Source organism: Aspergillus nomiae, assembly GCF_001204775.2.
Source record: "Aspergillus nomiae NRRL 13137 chromosome Unknown contig00084, whole genome shotgun sequence".
Taxonomy (NCBI): domain Eukaryota; kingdom Fungi; phylum Ascomycota; class Eurotiomycetes; order Eurotiales; family Aspergillaceae; genus Aspergillus; species Aspergillus nomiae.
Genome location: NW_015378139.1, coordinates 51,132 through 62,834, shown reverse-complemented (window position 1 = coordinate 62,834; position 11,703 = coordinate 51,132). Strand labels below are relative to the sequence as shown.

Here is an 11,703-nt window from a genome sequence, read left to right as displayed (position 1 = left end):
GAGGAAAGCTTGGACGGGACAGACAAGTTCCGTCAATGATAGGTTGTTCTAGTAGCTGCGATCGCCGTCTTAAGCAGGCACTGTCGCAAAGCTGGAAGAATAAATAAGTGTATAGGAGAAATGAATATAACGCATTAAGAGGAATAGGGTGGACTTGGACTTGATCGTTTGCGCATGGTTGCTTGCCGCCAAGAGATCTGCGGCTAAACCCAAAAGATAGGCGGAGCGTCGAAAAGTCCAAAGGAGCCGCAGCTGTCGTGGTGAAGAGCAACATCTCTCTCCCTCCTCACATCCATCCATCTTCCAGAAATACCATGCTGTGTGCAAGTGAGTAGCAAGTATCATATATTTTTACATTTCTATGGAAAACTGACGGTAATTGATGACAGTCTCGGGAGAGGCACCACAAGTGCCCGTCGTCTCGCCCAAGAGCGGTATGTTGCAACCTCGAACAGCACCCGCACCGTATCTAACGTCCTTCAGGTAGCGTCTTTGAGAAGCGCCTCATCGAGGCATACATCGCCGAAAATGGGAAAGATCCCGTGAACGGAGAGGAGCTCTCTACCGACGACCTTATCGAGGTCAAGTCCCAGCACGTTGTTCGACCCCGTCCCCCTACACTCACCTCGATTCCTTCTCTACTCAACGTGTTCCAAGAGGAATGGGACGCCCTTGCCCTGGAGACATACACACTGCGACAGACATTGGCGCAAACGCGCCAGGAGCTGAGTACGGCTCTCTACCAGAACGATGCGGCGGTCCGCGTGATCGCGCGCTTGACCAAAGAGCGGGATGAAGCCCGTGATGCGCTCTCTAAGGTGACCGTCGGCGCTACACGCGCTGCTGGCGGTGAAGCTATGCAGGTTGATTCAACTGGACTGCCTGAGGCGGTTTTGTCACGTGTCGAGAGTACACAAGCAGCGTATGTACAAATAGTGTGGTTTGTGAATCCTGACCCCGTAACTAATTGCAAATAGGCTCTCTAAGACTCGCCGTAAGCGCGCTATACCGGAAGACTGGGCAACCAGCGATGCTATCTCCACATACAAGCCCGCTCAAAACACCGAGCCCCTCTACCCCGGTGGCAAGGCACTGTCTGTCAACGCTTCCGGGGAGCTTGCCCTTGTTGGGGGCGCCGACGGCGCTGTTGGTGTTTACTCGCTGTCTCAGAAGCAAGTCGTACAAAGCTTGCAAGCAAATGGCCCAGTTACCGACGCTGTCTGGGCAGGTGATAAGGCCGTCGTTGCTTCGTCTACCGGCTCAGTGAAGGTTTTCGAGAACGGCAATGAAGTTGCTGAATTCAGCTCTCATGCCGGTGCAGCCACGGCGCTCGCCCTGCACCCTACTGGCGACATTGTCGCTTCCGTTGGCGCAGACAAGAGCTATGTGCTTTACGACTTGACGACCAACTCCGTGATTACGCAGATCTTCAGTGACGCATGTGAGTGAAACCCCGCCAATCCCAGTACTGGACGAATATTAATTTTCATCTTTAGCTCTTCTTTCCGTGAAATTCCATCCCGATGGCCATCTTATTGCTGCCGGTGGCGTCGATGGGCAGATCAAGATTTTCGATGTGAAGAACGGCTCGTCTGCCGCTAATTTCACTCTGTCTGGACCTGTCAAGTGCTTGTTCTTCTCTGAAAACGGCACATTCATGGCCGCAGTCGCCGAGAGTTCTACAGTTGTTTCTATTTGGGATCTGCGCAGTGCATCAGAAGTCAAAGCTCTGGAAACCGGCAGCCAGATTGATTCTATCAACTGGGATTACACCGGACAATTCCTACTCACTGGCGGACCTAGCGGGTTGACCGTCCAGCAGTACACCAAGTCAACTAAGTCATGGTCAGAGCCGCTGCGAAGCGCTGTGCCTGCAGCTGCCGTGGCGTGGGGAGTTGCAGCTCAAAGCATTGTGGCTTTGAACCGTGACGGTGGAATCACAGTATTGGGGGCCCAGTAATAATGATACCTTTCAGAGAAAAGCAAAGCATTGAGTTTGTACTTTTAGTTCTTGAAATTATGGATGCTGTTTTTCACCTGAACTTCACAGTTGGGAGAGAGAAGAACTGAAAGAATAAAAGACAATAGATTACTGTCTTGCATGTACTGCTGTTACCCGGTGTTGAAATTAACACATACCAGAACATGTTGGCGGAAACCGTCACATTAATAATAGGTCGTTTCAGCCGGTGATCGGGATCTAATTTAGGAGTAGATCTGGTGACATGGGGGGGTTCAACTCTCTTTTTTTTCGTATTTCCTCCCTTCTTGCCCTTTTACTTATCTTATCGGGTACTGATCTACCGGTGGCCAACTATTGAAGAGGGCGGCATATCATGTCATCTCTCCACCGCAAGGACTCGGTTCCGGACTTATTACATTGGACGATTAGGAACTCTTCCGCCAGCTGTATCGCTCCTTCGATTTCGACTCTCACGCCTCTCTCACCCCCTTCCTCTTCATACTTTCCAGCCATTCGGTTCTGACCCCTGCTGGACTTCAGCCCAAGCAATTTGACATGAACGACGACTCAGGTGTGCAGTTTGTGGCTGCAAGGCCGAGAAAGGTTCGCCCCATATCTTTCCGTTGCCTTCAAGAGGCGGGGCATCCATTGTGCCAATATTGAGAGAGGGGAGCTTGCTGACGATTATCATGAAACTACAGCGTAATCACCGACAAATGTCCCAAACATCTCATTCACCCAGTCGCCGTTTCTTTTCACAAAATGGGGAGCCATCGTCCTCCAGAGCTCCGCCCAACCAGTTGCCACCCATGCGATACGCTGGGGACGGTCTCGATTTGAGGAGGCCAGTCGTTTCGGCTTCCCCCCAGACAGATGAAGTGATCGATTTGACAAATGAACCGGACTCGCCTCCACAGCAGCGAGATAGGAGTGCTCGGGCAACCTCGCGGCGACCTAGACAACCCCGCTTCGGAAGGGATATCATGGCAGATGTTGTGGACCTAGAAGATGAACCGGATAATACGATTGATCTCGACATTCCTAGCAGTCCAGAAGTTCAATTCGTGGGCGCCAGCGTTCGACCCCAGTTACCTCGACCTTCGCCGCCACAGCCCAGAGGCTTTGATTTCGGCACCGGGCTTGTACGGTTCCTACGGTTAGACGACCCCAGGGTTCAGCACTTTCCTGGCAGAGGGTTATTTTCTAGGGATCCTGGATGGAGAACGAGAGGCCTCCGCCGCCCGCCACATGATGTGGAGACATTTTGGATCGGAGATAGACCGGGCGGAGCAGTTGATCTAACGATCAACTTGGATATGGATGGTCCGCTAGCAATGGATTACCAGATCCCAGGATTTTCACCTGATCGAGTGTCACGGCCAACGTACAAGCCACCTAGCCCGCCGCCGGAGGGTTTTACAAGGAACGTCAAAGAAGACGAGGTCGTTTGTTGTCCGAATTGTGATGCAGAGCTCGGGACAGGTGATGAAGTTCAACAACAGATTTGGGTGGTGAAACAATGCGGACATGTTCGTATCCCCATGATGCCCTTTGTGCGAACAGGCTCTGACACCTTATCCAGGTTTATTGCGGGCAGTGTGCTACCCACAGGTCCAAATCAAACGCTAAGAAGGCATCGCTGCCTGTAAAGCCGTTTTCTAAGTGTCAAGTGGTGGATTGTGAGAAGTCTGTCAGTGCACCAAAATCGATGTTCCAGATCTATTTATGATACATATATTCTCTCCTCCCCATGTTTTATACAGAGTTTGCATGATTCCGGTGTTAGGCGGGCGGTTACTTTGTCTGGTTTACTACTTCGATACCCTTATTGCATTGATGGTTGATTGGATGGAATGGATTGCTAGTAGATCTGGTTACTACTAGCTACGGAACCCTGAGTACATTTTTGGTTAGTTCGCAATGGTCTGAATAGGTTGCGAGTCCTCTTAACCTGAAAAAATCTTTAAGATCAATGCATTTTATACATACATATGCTACATACTCTTCGAACATAAAAGCATTGGTTTCCCCGAATAAAACAAATAGGCCCATAATACATTGTATGAATATGACAAGCTGGAAGCGTCGCAATCCAGAACATAACACCGTCGCAGTAAACCCAAAAACACCGCTTTAGACAGTCTTGACGTCTCCGTGATACGGGGACCAGATGCCTCTGACACTCTCGTTGATACTTGTGACGGGCTTCTTGGTACGCTTCAATTTCTCGCCGCTGGCCTCCTTCAGCAGGTTCGCCTTCTGAAAGATCTGTTCGGGCTCAAGATTGCGAACACAGACGGCCTTCTCACGCCCGTTGATATAGTGGCCCTTGATTACGGGGTGCTTGTGTGGTCGTGGCGATACGCGGATTTCAATCTGAGGGTTGGCTTTGGCGAAGGAGGGAAGAGTGTTCTTCAAGAAAGCTCTGGTTTAAGACCACCATTAGCATCAATAACCAACTACCACTTTGTACGGAAAGTACATACACCATTCCGCGGGAACTGCCAGCCCAGTCGCAGTAGTGAAAGTCCAAACGCTTGCATTGCAAAATAAAGGCACCCACGCCGTTCTGCGAACAATTAGCTATTGGGGTACCACGGACCCAGCTTTGGAGAATCTATGCATACCCTGGCAGTGGTAACTGCTCTAATTCCTTGTACAGGCATTTCTGCAATTCTGTATTTGATTGATACAGCAAGTCGAGAACCGGTCCACGGAGCGATAGTTCACTTTTCAGCAACTCCGGGCATGGCTGTCATTGGCCCGCGGCTATCCCGCCTAACGCGCCTAGCGGCTTCCAGAACTGCAAGTGAGCTGCCAAGTCACGGAGCAACGCGAACCTGACAAACGAGACCTGCGGTATTGTCTCAGAATAATTCCAACGCTCATCATTGCTTGTGCCCATTGCGCATGGGAATTAGACCCTCATTTTGTCACACTGTGTTTTACTACTAACTGACTGAGGGTACAAAGATGACGGACAAGCTCCCCCCTCCGCTCCTCGCCCTCTTTCAGCCTCGTCCACCCTTGCGCTATGTTACTCCCATTGACCGTGCACCAGAGGACTGTAAGAAGAGTACACTCGGTGGTGTCGCACAGTTTCTCCCCGACTTGAAGGAGTATGAAGAGGAGTACCCCTACAATGCTACAGAGAGTTGGATCCAGCGCAAATTGCGACAGAAGCAGGAGAAAAAGGAAAACATCGAGAAACATTTGACGGACGGCATTCATACATGTGTGTTATTTCCATTAACTCTGTAGAGACATCTGAGCGCATGGATACTAACCCCTCTAGTCGACCCTGCGAACGACCCGCAAGCTCGAGGCGACCCCTTCAAAACACTTTTTGTTTCCCGTCTTAGTTACGATGTCAAGGAGTCCGATCTTGAAAGAGAGTTCGGCCGATTCGGACCTATTGAGAGGGTAATCCTATTACAACCCTGTCTATTGCTTTTCTTTTTGTTTCTCTTATACTGATGTCATTGACTCTATCCAGATCCGTATCGTCAAAGACACTGTAACCCCGAAGGGTTCGAAGAAGCCGCACAAGGGGTACGCTTTTATCGTTTACGAGCGCGAGAAGGACATGAAAGGTATTACTGCAAATGATCAACACCTTTATTGGCCACAGGTATCTGCGTCTTGAGAGCGTTTTGCTGACATGATATGCTTCTGATTGTTCCAGCCGCCTACAAAGAGACGGATGGCATTCGTATCAAAGACCGACGTGTCTTGGTTGATGTAGAACGTGGTCGCACTGTCAAGGGCTGGAAGCCTCGGCGCTTCGGCGGAGGTCTTGGCGGCCGTGGTTACACCAAAGCCCTGCCCTCGCGCCCTATCGGCCCCGGGTCATTCGGTGCTCCCTCTGGACCTGGAGGCTACGGCGGTGGCTTCCGTGGTGGCTTTGGTGGTGGTAGAGGAAGGGGGGGCTTCCGCAACGAACGCTTCGGGGGTCCTCGTGGTGGTGTCGGATACCAAGGAGGCCGCAATGGGTTCGGCGGAGGCGGACAAGCTCCGCCAAACGCACCATCTGGCCCCGGCGGTGGAAGAAGCGGTGGTTTTGGCGGCAGGTTTGGTGATCGTGATCGGGGCGCAACCGGAAGCAACCGTGAACCGATAAGGCCAAGAGATGGCTTCTCCGAGCGCGATCGAAGGGATGACCGGGACCGCGATGGTGGTGACCGTCATCGGGACCGCGACAGGGACAGCTACCGTTACCGGGACCGTGACCGCGAGCGCGAGCGGGGTGACCGTGGTGACCGTGGTGGTGACCGTTACGGAGGCCGGGAGGACTACGGACGCAAGCGATATCATGAGGATGATGCATACGATGACCCTCGCGCCAAGAGAAGATACTGAATACCTACCTTGCGAAGGATTTTTCCCATTTAGTAGACAACCATGGTTTGCTGGTGGGTATTTCTGATCGATCTTCCAGTTTCTCTCATCGTCTGTTTTGGCAATGGGTAAGGCAAGGTCCACGCCGATCATTCAGGTCTCCTGCCTTCAGGCTTGACCATTACTTACAACAGTCGAAACATTATGCATCCTCATCTTAAGCCGGAACCGAGGTATCTATATACACCGCTGGGATCTCATCATGATTAGATCCTTGGAATGGCCGTTTCCTTCCCGGAGAGTCGACGTCTACTGGAACCGCACGCTTGGTCGCGACCCCTTTCTTACTGTTTTCCTTATCGAATTTTTCTTCTGCTTGCTTGCATGTCCTTCTACCCTGTCAATTTCTTCCCCAGGGTTTGCACTGCTCTTTACGGGGTAAGTATGTACTTTAGGTAGTCAACTGCTTAGGTGGATTCATGGAGGTGTTACGGGGGTCAGGTAAGAAGATCAGGTAAGGTTTCTGCAACAACAAATAACCGATGCCAGGTATCTTCGTACAGTGTAAATCAAGGTAATGGTCGGAATAGTCCTACTTTATGCTCATGTAACATCCCGATATATAGTCACCGTAGGTTTATTTATAGTAGGATTTTAGCTTGGTATTTATGTATGTCCATCATACGCTCATCCAGCAATGAATAACCCGTCGTACACGGGAACCACTCATAACAAGAGAAAGAAAAAAGAAAGCAGTAGTAAAGCAAGCGCCAATACCTAACTCCAAGAAATGCCCAGGGGATTTCGTCGAAGAAGAGAAGACAAAAAAAAGAATCAGACAGACTTTTTTTTCTATAACCCATAATTTTTCCCACCTCACTGCTCAATCTCCATACCACTCTGGTCCTTCTCTAGAATCGTCACCTCTCCACTTTCCCGGGCCCAGCGAGCCTTGAGCGCAACATGGAACTCAGAAGTAGCAACGCCGAACATCTTGAGCAGCGTCGTCTGCCGCGAGTCGAGAACCTCTCCCTCCCGGCAAACGGGGAATGCCTCCTGGCCACCGGTCAACTCGAGCATAACCTTGCCCTTGACGAGACGAGTGGGAACGCCAAGCTTGCGCACTCGGGCTCGATCGTGTGGCTGACTGGCTCGTCCTCCGAGGCGGGGATCTCGCCGGCTCGCGAGTACACAAGGCCGTTGGGGATACTGAAAGACCGGGTGCTGACGGTGCCGGCACGGGCAAAGTCCAGGGGACGGAAGGAGTCGAAGTAGTTGGTGACAGACTCGGGGTCGCGAGAGGTGAAGAGGAGACCGACGGCACCGGTCAGATAAGGGACGAGCTTGTGCAGGTTGGTGGCTGCTTCGGATTCGGGGTTGTGGCCCAGTGCCACGGCCATGACTTTGGTCTTGCCGAAGAAGAGACTGCTTGGATGTTAGCTATCGATCGTTGAAATCTTCATATATTGATATTTAATCCAATTCCCCGTCTCCATGGGCAAAAAAGGTTCAATATCAAAATGAGGACAATCCCCCGCAAGGTGAAAAAAAGTGGGAAAGTCAAACTCACCGGCTGTCGGCGAACTCAGTGCGCACATCCTTCAGGTAGGTATTGCGCATGTTATCAACTCCGAAGACGAAAAGATGGTTGTAGTTCTCGACACATTCACGGATGTTGGCGTACAGGCGTCTGGTCTGTTCCTTGTGGGACTTTTTGGCGGTCTTGGTCTCGTGGACGACGCGGGCACGCTTGGAGCGAGGCATTGTGGCGGACTTGTGAGTGGAAAATTCGAAAACCCGGTTGAAATTTTATTGACAGTCCTGCGATCTTGGACCCAGTGGAGGGGGAAAATGGGTTATATACAAGCGCGGAAATGGGTCGACTTGGAGGAGTTCGAAAATCAATTATTTTTTTCTTCACTGATAACAGTCGGAATATTGTTGATGCGGGGCTTATCCGATTAGATCTAAACTGCATGGGGAAATAAGCTGTGAATGCCTCCGCCGACTGACATACCACTCACTCTCGGTTACACCGTTGGCATGTTCTCAACTTAGTCCATGATGATCTAGCTGGGGGTTCCGGGCTTGATTCTCTCTTGACAATACTATACCAACTACTCTCATTGGCCGACAATGCTCGACTTCATGGAATATATCCAACTCGCGTTCGCCGAGGGGACTAACTGGAACCGTGACAATTCATACTCGTCGCTGACGGCCACAGCCCAGTGTATGTACCAATGTCTTCTCTCTTACTCTTTAAAAAAGATCCTCCTCACTAACGATGTCGCAGCCCTCCTGGATTTCTCAACCCCCGAGCGTCTGCGCGTGCATCTCTCCTCGCTATCCACCCCCAATTTCGCAACCAGCTACACCCTCGGCACAGTAGGCCTAATCGACGGCTCAGTCTCTTACCTCTACAGCACCGTCCCATTCACCAACACACCAAGCCGAAGTGCCTTGATCCCCCTTCGCAAACTATCCCCAGGCTACCGCCAAGTAACGCCCCCAATTGCCCCAATCGAAGACTGGAACTGGACCTCAATCCTCGACAACCCCCAAAATGTCCAGCCGTCGTTCGCCAGCAAGCCCACTCTCCTGCACGCAACACTGCACCTCCCGCCGCCAACAACCCTAAACGCCCTTTTCCTGCGTCGCATCTCCCCAACTATGCAACTAACACTAGCGGTCTGCTCGACGAGAGGCCCCCCGCTCTCCAAGTCCGCGCCACAGGCATCCCTCCTCACGCAATTGTCACACGACACAGGCAAATACAGCAACGAGTACCTCTTCAGCACAGATAATGCGCTATTCGGCTGGCGAGGGCTATGGAACTTCGGACCCGACCCCAGGTTCGCGACAGAGACCACCGCGTCGCGCCTCTCGCTTCTATCAGCTGGTGCGGAGGCATATTACTCGCCTGTGTCGTCGCTCATTGGCATGTCCACTGGTCTGAGGTTTAGCACCCTCCCCGCTGCGACGGATGTACCTGCGTCAGCGGCTACGGGGTCGGCGACGGCGAACCAGAATACTCCCATCTCTACATTCCCGTATACGCTTACCTTAACCCTGACACCGCTAACTGGTTCCCTGTCGACGACGTATTCGCTCCGTGCGTCGCCTAATCTGGCGTTTAGCTCGCGTTTCGGGTTCAATGTTTACAGCTGGGAGAGTGAGATGGTGGCTGGTTGTGAACTGTGGCGGAAATCGAGGAAGCGTGATGAAGGTGATGGGTTGGAATGGGCGAGACGGAAAATGCGCGCTCCGGAGCCTCTGTCTTTGCCTTCTTTGCCTGCTGAGCCTAAGAAGAGGCAGGAAGAGGAGGAGGCGACGGACTCTGTTCTGAAGATTCGGGTCGATCAGTCGTGGAATGTACGGGTCCTCTGGGAGGGGCGCGTGAAGGAACTGCTGGTGAGTGCTGGGGTGGGATTGGGGCCGAGTTCGTTCTCGTCTTCTTCGTGGGCGACTGCTGCGGCTGGATCGGGGCAGAGCAGTGGCGGTGGGGGTGTGCCGTCGTATTGGAGGGGCGTGGGTGTTTCGGTACTTTATTCTTCTTAATTTATATTCAACTGTTTGGTTTCTTAGATAATGGGCGTTGGGTCCGTTGTATAGGTAACCCTGTTTTTGGCACAAATGTATATAATTAGTGTTAACTAGAGCGGGATAGATGAACTGTCGGATATATTTTCGTGTGAAAACTTCTATATTGATTTTGATATTTGACTCATAGAACTATTTTCGAAACCGTCATAAATTTATCAGTGAAAGAACCAGAAAGTGATTATAGCCTATATTAGCACCCTCAAGTCGCTTACAAACGAGCATTGATGATATCAACGACTGTTTTTGAACGTTAGCAGCTTGCCAATACGCAGAACCGGGGACGAAAGGAACGTACAAGCAGGCTTCAAGCTGGCACCGCCAACCAGGAAGCCATCTACATCGGCCTCCTTGGCCAGCTCGCGGCAGTTCTTCTCGCTGACGGAGCCACCGTAGATGATACGGGTGTTCTCGGAGGCCTCGGGCGAGATGGCCTCGGCGAGCCACTTGCGGATGGCGGCGTGGACCTCCTGGGCCTGCTGGGTGGTAGCGACCTTGCCGGTACCGATAGCCCTGTTGCACTGTTAGCATCACAGTCTAGGGTGATGTGATATCAAGGAATAAGGCACTGACCAGACGGGCTCGTAGGCAATGACGACCTTCTTCCACTGCTCCTTGGTGAGCTCCTTGGCGGCAGCGTTGAGCTGCTTGGTGACGATCTCAATGGTCTTGTTGGCCTCACGCTCCTACAATATATTAATCAAACCAGATCATGCAAATTTTCCCAATAGGGAAGGTCGACCGCGGAGAGTGGACATGTGAGCCATACCTCAAGAGTCTCACCGATGCAGAAAATGACGCTAATGTTACCCTCAATGGAAGCCTTAACCTTACGAGCAATGAACTAAAGACAATTAGCCACCCAATTGCTGACAGACATGCTGCAGGGTGAAAAACAAACATACCTCATCGGTCTCCTTCAGGATGACACGGCGCTCGCTGTGTCCAATGATGGCCCAGGGGATCTTGGCATCCTGCAGCTGGGCAACCGAGATCTCACCGGTGAAAGCACCGTTGGGCTTGTCGAAGACGTTCTGGGAGGAAACAGCAACCTTCTTCTCATCGGCGACCTGCTTGGCGAGGGTCAGGTAGAGAGCAGGAGGGGAGACGACAACCTCGGTGGTCTGGTCGAGCTTGGCATCATTGAGGTTCTTGATGATGGCGGTAATGCTTTCCGCAGTACCGTTCCTGTATTGCAAGAGAGAAAAAGGGCATCCGTTAGCTTCCTCGTGGTTGTTGTGGTATCAGGGGACATTGCGGGGCAGCTGTGATGGTAGTGAGGGTGATGTCGTACATCTTGAAGTTACCACCGACGAAGAATTGGCGAGGCATTTTGAATGTGTGTGTATGCGAAAGTAAGATACGACGAGTTGGGTTGAATATAGACAGTGTGATTGTCAAGTTGAGTATGAAAAGGAAGAGTAGAAGAAGATCAGACGACAGGGAAGAGCGATGACATAAAAGGGAAGAAAAGCGAACCAAAATCAATCCCACTCCATGGCGGGGTTTTGACTGCCTGAGGCCGGCATTAGTGGGGTTTATCGATAAGTTCTCGTCACCGGATGTAATGCGCTGTCAACTGCTGACTTGGTCCTCGAACATACTACTCAGTATGGATCCATACTATGCAATTATCCCAGTCATGGTGCAGATCATATCTCACACTCATCACTCATTCAGTTTTTTTATTTTTTGGGAGAAAGTACATACACGAAACGTATTCTAAACGCAACAGATCTCGACAACACTGGTTGTATACAAACGGGTCCCCGGTGAATGACGTTATTAGTGTCTATCCG

The 11,703-nt window shown here is 51.4% G+C and overlaps 6 protein-coding genes across 6 annotated transcripts; 3 read left to right on the top strand and 3 right to left on the bottom strand.

Annotated features, from left to right (window-relative positions):
* Positions 1-277: 277 nt before the first annotated feature.
* Positions 278-3,692, top strand: ANOM_003942 (putative cell cycle control protein (Cwf8); the record flags this gene model as incomplete). The annotated part of the gene is made up of 8 exons (XM_015549199.1): positions 278-327; positions 390-434; positions 484-922; positions 978-1,441; positions 1,497-1,942; positions 2,393-2,566; positions 2,665-3,492; positions 3,546-3,692. The coding sequence occupies exons 1-8, from the start codon at positions 315-317 to the stop codon at positions 3,690-3,692; spliced, it is 2,556 nt and encodes an 851-aa protein (XP_015408267.1). The 5' UTR covers positions 278-314.
* A 196-nt stretch (positions 3,693-3,888) lies between these two features.
* Positions 3,889-4,643, bottom strand: ANOM_003941 (mitochondrial 54S ribosomal protein mL43). Its single transcript, XM_015549198.1, has 3 exons — positions 4,591-4,643; positions 4,450-4,532; positions 3,889-4,388 (listed from the first exon to the last, which is right to left on the bottom strand). The coding sequence occupies exons 1-3, from the start codon at positions 4,627-4,629 to the stop codon at positions 4,097-4,099; spliced, it is 414 nt and encodes a 137-aa protein (XP_015408268.1). The 5' UTR covers positions 4,630-4,643; the 3' UTR covers positions 3,889-4,096.
* Positions 4,644-4,844: 201 nt separating this feature from the next.
* On the top strand, positions 4,845-6,322 carry ANOM_003940 (U1 small nuclear ribonucleoprotein 70 kDa; the record flags this gene model as incomplete). Its single annotated transcript, XM_015549197.1, has 4 exons — positions 4,845-5,198; positions 5,259-5,386; positions 5,460-5,556; positions 5,649-6,322. Coding segments are annotated over 4 exons (1,179 nt in total), but the record flags the coding sequence as incomplete, so codon positions are not given.
* An 855-nt stretch (positions 6,323-7,177) lies between these two features.
* Positions 7,178-8,065, bottom strand: ANOM_003939 (ribosome assembly factor MRT4; the record flags this gene model as incomplete). Its single annotated transcript, XM_015549196.1, has 3 exons — positions 7,178-7,390; positions 7,450-7,726; positions 7,872-8,065. The coding sequence occupies 3 exons, from the start codon at positions 8,063-8,065 to the stop codon at positions 7,178-7,180; spliced, it is 684 nt and encodes a 227-aa protein (XP_015408281.1).
* Positions 8,066-8,437: 372 nt separating this feature from the next.
* On the top strand, positions 8,438-9,862 carry ANOM_003938 (mitochondrial distribution and morphology protein 10; the record flags this gene model as incomplete). The annotated part of the gene is made up of 2 exons (XM_015549195.1): positions 8,438-8,534; positions 8,598-9,862. The coding sequence occupies 2 exons, from the start codon at positions 8,438-8,440 to the stop codon at positions 9,860-9,862; spliced, it is 1,362 nt and encodes a 453-aa protein (XP_015408280.1).
* A 108-nt stretch (positions 9,863-9,970) lies between these two features.
* Positions 9,971-11,271, bottom strand: ANOM_003937 (triose-phosphate isomerase TPI1). The gene is made up of 6 exons (XM_015549194.1): positions 11,199-11,271; positions 10,810-11,092; positions 10,674-10,748; positions 10,478-10,590; positions 10,203-10,417; positions 9,971-10,144 (listed from the first exon to the last, which is right to left on the bottom strand). The coding sequence occupies exons 1-6, from the start codon at positions 11,234-11,236 to the stop codon at positions 10,116-10,118; spliced, it is 753 nt and encodes a 250-aa protein (XP_015408277.1). The 5' UTR covers positions 11,237-11,271; the 3' UTR covers positions 9,971-10,115.
* Positions 11,272-11,703: the final 432 nt, after the last annotated feature.

Coding starts and splice junctions, on each gene's coding strand:
- ANOM_003937 (XM_015549194.1), bottom strand. CDS start 11,236: ATGCCTCGCCAATTCTTCGTCGGTGGTAACTTCAAGAT. Junction 11,093..11,198: donor GTCGGTGGTAACTTCAAGAT/GTACGACATCAC, acceptor CTTGCAATACAG/GAACGGTACTGCGGAAAGCA. Junction 10,749..10,809: donor TCCTGAAGGAGACCGATGAG/GTATGTTTGTTT, acceptor AATTGTCTTTAG/TTCATTGCTCGTAAGGTTAA.
- ANOM_003941 (XM_015549198.1), bottom strand. CDS start 4,629: ATGCCTGTACAAGGAATTAGAGCAGTTACCACTGCCAGG. Junction 4,533..4,590: donor GAGCAGTTACCACTGCCAGG/GTATGCATAGAT, acceptor AATTGTTCGCAG/AACGGCGTGGGTGCCTTTAT. Junction 4,389..4,449: donor GGCAGTTCCCGCGGAATGGT/GTATGTACTTTC, acceptor GTCTTAAACCAG/AGCTTTCTTGAAGAACACTC.